General features: G+C 44.6%; 1 protein-coding gene across 2 annotated transcripts in view; it reads left to right on the top strand.

Moving 5' to 3' along the window:
* The first annotated feature begins 5,070 nt into the window (after nucleotides 1–5,070).
* CRY2 (cryptochrome circadian clock 2) overlaps nucleotides 5,071–8,843 on the top strand; it is a 44,435-nt gene continuing 40,662 nt past the window's right edge. For both annotated transcript variants that reach the window (XR_001482443.1, XM_015408956.1), the window contains exon 1: nucleotides 5,071–5,311. Coding sequence is in view for 1 of the 2 variants with exons in the window: in XM_015408956.1 (XP_015264442.1) it covers nucleotides 5,109–5,311 (203 nt within the window). In the remaining variant the exon portion in view is untranslated. The remainder of the gene's footprint in view (nucleotides 5,312–8,843) is intronic.

Genomic DNA, 8,843 nt, shown 5'->3' with positions numbered 1-8,843 from the left:
GGTGGGTCTCGAACAGCCATAGTGGCTGCACGAGTGATGTTACATGCAGGCGTTTAGCTGCCTGCGCCACCGCCGGCCACATGACCACGGAAACGTCTTCGGACAGCGCTGGCTCTTCGGAGATGAGCACCGCAACCCTAGAGTCGGACTCGACTGGCTTTCGAGCAAGGGAACCTTTACCTTTACCTTTTTATGTTCTAATCTAGGCAATGCAGTTTTTTAGATTACAGAAATGAGATAAGCAAATGTAGACACCCTATGTATGTTTAGTTAGAAGTAAGTCTCACTGAGTTTGCTGGAGTAACTCCCAAGTCAGTATACATTGAACTGAAGACCTGGGGTTGGAGCTAACACTCATTTTCTACCAACAAAGCGGAACTTCCACTGTTGGTGGGAAACTACAATTCCTGCCAATTTCTCCTTGCCAGTGAAGACCCTACATTGTACCCAGGGGTCATTTAGTACTTTAGTAGACAAAGAGGTGTAGGAGCCCATTAGCATAACTTATTTGCATATTTCAATTTGTATACTGAAAATTCATAAACTTTAAAATATTTTTTAAAAGAATTTTGTTGAAGAATTTCTGAAACTCCTTTCTGGTGCGTTCCCCTAGGGGGAAAAGCCTTGGCATATCATCATTATGCTGATCATTCCTAATTCTGTATTTTATTGGGGAAATTATGGGGGGGGCACCTCTGACAACTGGAAAGAAGGTACACAGTACTAGAGGTTACAAAAATGCACAACGCCGTTTGTATTCATAATGACCAAAAATGACATATTGTCCTTGGTTTTTTGTCATTATAAATACAAAAGGCTTTGTGCATTTTTGTAACCTCTGATACTGTGTACTTTCTGTATTTTGTTGACCAAGTCTCCAAGTCAGATTATGTGTAGGGGTACTTTTAGAACCAGGATTGCTAAAAGAGAAGTAGCTTGGGGAAACTGCCAAGAGGGTTAGAGTAGGGTCCTATATGTCCACAACCCTTACCCTTAATACCGGTTCTCCACAAGGCTGTGTGTTGAGCCCCTTGCTCTATACCCTCTACACACAGGATTGTACCCCCACCCACCCCAGTAACACCATCATCAAGTTTGCTGATGACACCACTGTGGTGGGGCTCATCTCTGGGAATGATGAGTCTGCTTATCGGGATGAGGTGGAACGGCTTTGTGTTTGGTGCAGGGAAAATAATTTGATCCTCAACACCACCAAGACCAAGGAATTGGTAGTGGACTATAGGAGGAACAAAACGGACATTCAGCCACTGTTTATTGGTGGAGAACGTGTGGAGAGGGTGGCTACTTTTAAGTTTTTGGGAGTGATTATTGAGCAGAACTTGACTTGGAGCACTAACACCACTGCTCTGGTGAAGAAGGCCCAGCAGAGGCTCTTTTTTCTCAGACTTTTAAAGAAAAATAACTTGAGTGAGAAAATACTGATGTCCTTCTATCGTTGCTCAATAGAGAGCATTTTAACATACTGCGTCTGTGCCTGGTTTGCCAGCTGTACGGCTGTGGAGAGGAAAGCACTCCAGAGAGTTATCATCACAGCCCAGAAGATTATTGGCTGCCCTCTCCCGTTCCTGGAGGAATTGTATAGTTCTCGATGCTTGAAAAAAGCAAAGAACATTTTGCAGGATTTGTCACACCCTGAACACTCCCTGTTTGAACTGCTGCCTTCGGGTAGAAGATATAGGACAATCAAAACAAGGACAAACAGATTAAAAAACAGTTTTTATTCGAGAGCTATTATTGCTTTAAATGCTGTATGAATTGGAATTTGGTGGTTTTGTTGACATTGGTGGTTAAGTTGCAATGTGAACCCTAATGGTTGTGTGAGTGTATATGAGTATGCTTGTAGATCACCGAATGATTGCACCTTAATTTCGTTGTACTATGTACAATGACAATAAAGTATATTATTATTATTACAAGCACCCGGGGACATGCAGATCTGCCCTCGCAGAGGAGGGAGAGCTTGTACCTGAATAAAACTTGGTCTTAAAGGTGCCACTTGACTGTTTTGGGCCGGGGGGGCGGGGGGCTCTGCAACTTACCTGGCTGCTTCTTGCTTTGACTGAGGGCTGCTGGGAGCAGGGGGGGTGGGGCTTGTTGCATGGCCCCCTGGGCTCTTTACTGCCGGAGCTCCGCTCCTGTGCACTCCTGCAAGAAATGACCCCTGATTGTACCCAGTGCTGTTCCTAACCATGTTTACTTGGAACTAAAATCCCATTGATTTAAGTGAAGACATTTTTCCAAGTAAGTATGCTTCAGAATGGAGTCCAGATGTTACATCTGTTCATAACACATTCTCTCAGACCTTGCTTAGTTGTTGTTTGTATGATGTTAGCTGCACCCTCCTCTGTCCACTTGAGGTATTGATAATAGGAATGCTACAGGATGTTATGATGACCATGACAAGCTTCTTGAAAGGATTATGTAAATACACGGTAGATAGATCTGCTGCTGACTCCATGTCATAATTGCTGGAAGTACAACCTGCATGTTAATAACCAGTATACCTCTGATGATGCTGGAGATAAACAACAGGAGATTGTTATTTCCAGCACTGTTTGTACTTTTCTTGGTGTTTTGTGTGGTGTGATCCTGTGTACCTAAGTCCATTGAAATAAGTACTTGCTATCTTCTGTGCACCTTCCACTCTTCACTTTAAGGTGCTGGTCATAAGAGAGTTACAGGATGTTATGGTGGCACAAGAATAGCTGAATTTTTTTTAAAAAATGACTACATAAATGCATGATGGATAAAATGGAATCAACTAGCTTAAGCATGCCTAGCAATGGATCACAATTATTTGGCTAGCTTCGCAAGCAGGGGTGAAAGTATACCAGGGACAATGTGATATGGAGTACCACTAAGAATGTGGTACCTCCCATCTTCTGCTTTGAGATGCCCTGAAAGACACAGCCAGTAAGAAACTGAAGCCACTTTCGCCCCTGCTCACAAGGGGCAGATGCACTGTCAGAGAGGCCATTGGTCTTATGCAGCATGGCTTTTATCTCTCAGAACTTTGGACAGGCTGTGGAGTTTTTCTTTTATTTATTTACAACATTTATACTTCACCTTTCTGCCCTGATCAGGGCCACCAAGGCAGCTAACAGATTAAAAATATCACAATAAATACACATTGTAAAAAGCATTAAAACCAAACATAAGCATATCATTAAAACACCTAAAGCCAAGGTAAAATACACTAAATAACATAAAATACACAAATAAAATAGATGGGCCAAGACTGGAGTGAGATGTCCCTACAGCCCACTCCAATCAACATCCTGGCTGCATCATTCTGCACCAGTTTACATTTCCAAACACTTGTCAAGGGCAGCCCCATGAAGAGTGAATTGCAGTAATCTAATATACATGTAACCAGTGTAAGCACCACAGTGGCTAGATCTTTTCTGCCCAGGAAAGGCCGCTGTGGAGTTGCCACTGACATAGTCTGTGTATATCATGAAAACCACAAGATGGGCAAACATTCAACATGTAACAATTTCCCCCACTATTCTGTCCATAAGGTGAGAGAATTTGCATACATTGAATTTGTTTCCTGCAGCTGTTGGAGGCCTGGGAAATAAGTGGTGTCAATTCTATAGCTCAACCACGTGGAACAGTGTTAAAAAAAAAAAGAATTCCACCTCTAGTGGTACAGTCCAGAATTCTAAAATGTATAATGCATACACACTCTTACATAATAAATGAGGCGGTTCTCAAACTACGAGTAACCCCCCAAAGTGGGTTACAGGTCTTTCCCAGGAGTAGGGAGAAAAGGCCATGACATGCTCAGTAATGCTATATATTGCTATAATGCTCAGTAATGCTATACATATTCATTGTTAACTGATGTGAGACTCCTGCATTATATGTTGGGGAGGAGGAAAGTGGCATAAAGTTAATTTGTAAGTGGTCCCAAAGAGTGTAGTAAGTTTGATGTGGGCCCCATTTTAAAGTTTTGAGAACCAGGTCCACTGGTATAAGGACCAAAACAAACCTATGGCTTGACCGGCTGGCCTGTGCAAACATACTTGTTTTACACAGTAGCCACTGAGAACGATCAAACCTTGTCTTCATCGAAGAGTCCTTGCTTGTATGTACTTGTTTGCACAGTACTTTGTATGAAAATGACGGAAAGGTCCGTTATGATAAAGAATTCCAGGGTTGTGTAAGATACATCCCCAGATATTATCGGGAGCATTTGTCATTACTTAAGCAAATGCCCCTTAAATAACAAGTTTGTGTGTGAGACTGGGACTCCTGAAATTATTTCAGCTTGTCTGTTCTTCACGACAGGTTTACTATTTCGGTTTTTAAAAAATCCACAAAAAACGGCACAGCACAGGATCCAACCACGTACAGGATGACAAACGAGAGGTTCTTTGGCAGGGCAACCGATACCCTAGAGCAGTGGTGGCGTACCTATGGCACGGGTGCCAGAGGTGGCACTCACAGCCCTCTCTGCCGCATGCGTGCCATCACCCCAGCCAGGCCCAGACCATCATTAAAGTGTCGAATTCTCTGCCAAATAATTTTAAATAAATGAAAGCATTTGGGATTGCTTTCCTTACTTTGTTTGGATCATCTTAATGTATGAGTTGTTTTTTCTAAAGTAAAACCTCAGTATTCAGGTTAAATTGCAGTGTTGGCACTTTGCAATAAATAAGTGGGTTTGGGGTCGCAGTTTGGGCACTCGGTCTCTAAAAGGTTTGCCATCACTGCCCTAGAGCATAAACGCCCACTGGTTAGCTTAATAAGAGAGCTAATCAGCAATTGCATAACAACTAGGGGATACGTGTAGGAAAACCTATCCAAACAGAGCTAGGGGAAGTAACGTGCCTGATGAGCGTTCCTTGGGCTCTAACAGCTCCGCCCACCGATCATGCGGCCCCGCCCTTCCCCTTCAATGCACGCAGGAAGAACGTGCGGATCCGCCTCCTCGGGCTCTCTGAGTTATGCTGCCACGACAGCCAATAGGCGTCGGCGGGAGGAGCCGCGCGCCCCCGGAGGAGGCGGGGGGGGGCGGCTGAGTGACGCTGTGTGGAGCAGCCGGGCGGAGGGAAGAGGTTGCCGTGTTTCTGGGATTAGTGATGGCTTCTCTTCCCGGTTGGGTCGTCCCGGCGCGGCCCGTCGATGGCGGCGGCTGCTCGGTGCACTGGTTCCGACGGGGCCTGAGGCTCCACGATAACCCTGCGCTGCAGGCGGCCGTCCGGGAGGGCGGCTCCGTGCGCTGCATCTACATCCTGGATCCCTGGTTCGCGGCCTCCTCCGCTGTGGGCATCAACCGCTGGCGGTGAGTGGGGGGGCCTTTGTGTGCCGGCAGGCAGGCAGGCGGGTGTCAGGACAGGACAGGCCTCACCACGACCGTGTGAAGTAGCAGCCCCTCGGGGGCTCGGGCTGTCAGGACAGGAGACGAATGCGAGAGCCTGCCTTTGCGCATGACGAGTTGTCGCAGTGCCCAGCACCCCAACAGTAACCGCACTCACTTGACACTGGAGTTTCCAACGCTACGTGAAAGATTGCAAAGGGGTAGCTGAACAGAGTTTGAGTCCAGTGGGCCACCTTTAAGACCACAAAGGGGTAGCTGAGGTAGTCTCTTCTGGAACAATAAAGCAAACACCCACTGGTGTTTGCAACATTCGTTCCAGTACGAGTTTTCGGGGTAGGCTGCCTTTCGCCACTCAGTCAGCGCTGACCCCTGAAGGCAATGATGATGAAGTGGATACAAATGTTGCTCTGCAGCAGAGAGTTGGTTATAGTGCCATACTGAGGGGACTTGACAGCTGAAGAATAAGTCTTAAATCGGCACCTAGTTTAACTGTGGCAGGTTCTTTTCGGATAATCGAGAACTTCTCACTCTTCCCTTAGGGTATTGGTTGCTCAGGACAGTAGACAACAAGAGATGATTCATTCTGGTCAAAGTGGTGGGTTGAATTAAATAACAAGGAAGCTTGAATGTGTTACTTCTTAGGTACACCACCTTTTGTGTTAAATGAAGAAGTCAGACAGCTTTATGTAGAAAATGATGGCTTTCTACTTTACAAAAAAGAGAACAACTCTGCATTTATTTGAAATGTCTGTTAAGTAAGATTTGTGCAGATAGTATCACCACTTTTGTGATGCTAATTTTTATTAGTAATGTACAGAATGTAAGGAGCTGCGGTGGCTTAAGTGGTTAAGACACTGAACTGCAGGCTGTGGAAGGTCGGTAGTTCAGCAGTTCGAGACCTGAGTGACTGAGCTCCCGTCTCTAGTTCAGCTCCTGCCAACCTAGTAGTTTGAAAGCAAGAAATTGCAAGTAGATAAATAGGGCCCACTTCAGTGGGAAGGTAACAGCGTTCTGTGTGCCTTGGTGTTTAGTTATACCGGCCACATGACCACGGAAATGTCTTCGGACAGCACTGACTCTTCGGCTTTGAAACGGAGATGAGCACCGCAACCCTAGAGTCGGACTCAACTGGCTTTCAAGCAAGGGAAACTTTACCTTACAGGATGTAAGGCTCCTGTTCAGTTGCTTTCAGATGTTTAGGTAATTTTGTGTCTGGTAAAGCTGTGCATGATGGCTACAGGTGGATCGCTCCTCCCTTCCTCACTAGTTCACATGGTTTGCAAACCCTTTTTTCTCCATACAACTCAGTGGATCTAATGCTACAAAAGGGACAGTTCTGCAGTCATGGAGATCAATTAATGGATGCTACACAAAACATGTTCTCCTCCATATCTCTAGGCTTCAGAAGGGGAGGGTGGCCTCACCATCAGCAGAATGCCTCTTGCTCCTGCTGCCGCCAGTCTTTATCATTTCTACTGGTTTCCCAGTCTTGCCTCTTTGCACTCATTTCTGTTGTTGGGCATTGCTGGTGACTGCAATCAAAAAGCATTTGGAGCCATGATCAAGCAGCCATAGAACAAAGGCTAGTAACTTGTCTTATGACATTCTTTAGCAAGGTGACGCTACAACTAGATACTTCCTTTGGGAAGGTGTATGAGAACACTCTACTTTTGCAGACTTCATTATTTGAGCTGTTTTGTTGGATTGCTTTGTATAGCTTTTCCCTTTCAATTTTACAAGTACGTTTATTAAGATTATAACCACATACTGGTTTATAGAGGATTTAACAAATATTTTGACCTAGTGTATGCTTATTTAAAAGCAAGTACAATCAGATTCACTGGGCTTTCTCCTTCGTCAGTGTCCATAGGATTGCAATGTGATTTAGTGGTTGGATTTGATAGAGTTTGTGGCTCCAGTGTGTACAATACAATATTTGAAAAACTTTTCTTGCTTGAGAATTTTTGCAATCTTTGAAAAAGAGTTGGAAAAACTAAGCCTGGTAGAAGGCTGTAGAACGGAATAATACTATTGCTGGCAGTGGGCGTGGCTATTGAAATTACACAAGTAACAGAGTAGAGCTGGCACCTTTCCTAGTTGGTGATATTCCTGTTCTGCTGGTTTGAAAATACCTGCTATAACTTAGCCTCTACATATAGAATCCTATGTATAGAAACTGGGAAAGCCCTGTTATATCATGCTCAGTCATCACTGTTGTTGTTGGACTTGGATTAGTCTGTATTTAAACCAGAGGATTACTCTCTGTGCTCTTAGATGTAATTTAGCAAATTTAAAATTTAAATGGCTATGGATTTATTGGAGAACAGAAAGTGTCAATTATACTTAACTAAGTTCCTGGGAATTTGGTGATCTTGTTTTAAAACATATGCTGTTGTAGGAGGTTTTACAGTTCTTGATGACTGCTGAAGGTTTAGTTTAGGTCAGAGGTCCCCAGTGTGGTGCCCAGCAACACCTTTCTTGGCGCCCACCAAGTGTTTATAGAAAGAGGGCAGGGCAGGTTTTTATCTAGCAAAAGCTTCTGATTGGAGATTCAGTTCGCTGTGCATATTTTAAAGGAACATTTCTTTGGCAGCAGCTGCCACCTCAGCACAAGGATTTGACTGAAGGTAAGCTGTGGCAGGCATTTTGTGGCTGCACCCACCATACTTGGTCAATTGTGACCAAGTTTCACTGAAAACACATGGACCAGCATGTATTCACAAATGTGACCCGTTGAAACTGGTCTTCATTTTAGTATTTGGATATCCATGCATAGTAGAGGCAATTTAAAGCTGTTTCTAGCATAGTTTAGAATCTGTCAGAGCAGTGTTAATTTTGGGGTTTTTTTTAATCTGTGGATCCTGTAGTGCTGCATTTCTGCTTGACCGGAAGCTAATAGAAATTGATCAGAATTGCAAATAACTTCAGTCTAAGTAGTGATCCTGATAAGCAGCAGATGAATTTTATAAATAAATTAGGCTTTTGTCCAAATAAGGAATAGTGGAGAAAAGCATTATTTCTAGCTACAACCTGCCATTATCTGCCCCTCTGATTTCAGCTTTGCATCTCCTCCCCCCTCCCTCCTGGAGATCAGTTGTAATTCTGAGTGATTTCCACCCCTCTCCTGAGATTGGCAACAGTGGTCCCCCAGGAGGGAATGGCTGGTTGGGAGGGTAGAGTCTATGGCATTGTACCTGTCTGAGGTCCCACCCTCCTCAAACCTCACCCTCTCCAGGTTCCACCCCTCAAATCTCCAGGAATTTCCCACCTGGAGTTGGCAAACATATCTCCTTCCCAGCCAATCGTCCTTTATTTCCCTATCTCTTCAGATTTCCACACACACGCAACTGCAGCCTCTACCGTACTCTGAAGCCCTGACTGGCACAGAGTCCACCATTTTCTCCAGGGGAACTGATCTCTGCCATCTGGAGAGTAGTTGTGATTCTGAGTGATCTCCAGCCCTCACCCGGAGATTGGCAACAATGGTTTCCCGGGA

The sequence above is a fragment of the Gekko japonicus genome, unplaced genomic scaffold (genome assembly GCF_001447785.1).
Source record: "Gekko japonicus isolate JY-2015 unplaced genomic scaffold, Gekko_japonicus_V1.1 scaffold84, whole genome shotgun sequence".
NCBI classification, from domain to species: domain Eukaryota; kingdom Metazoa; phylum Chordata; class Lepidosauria; order Squamata; family Gekkonidae; genus Gekko; species Gekko japonicus.
The sequence above is the reverse complement of the archived record's forward strand: the minus strand, read 5'-3'. Positions and strand labels throughout refer to the sequence as shown.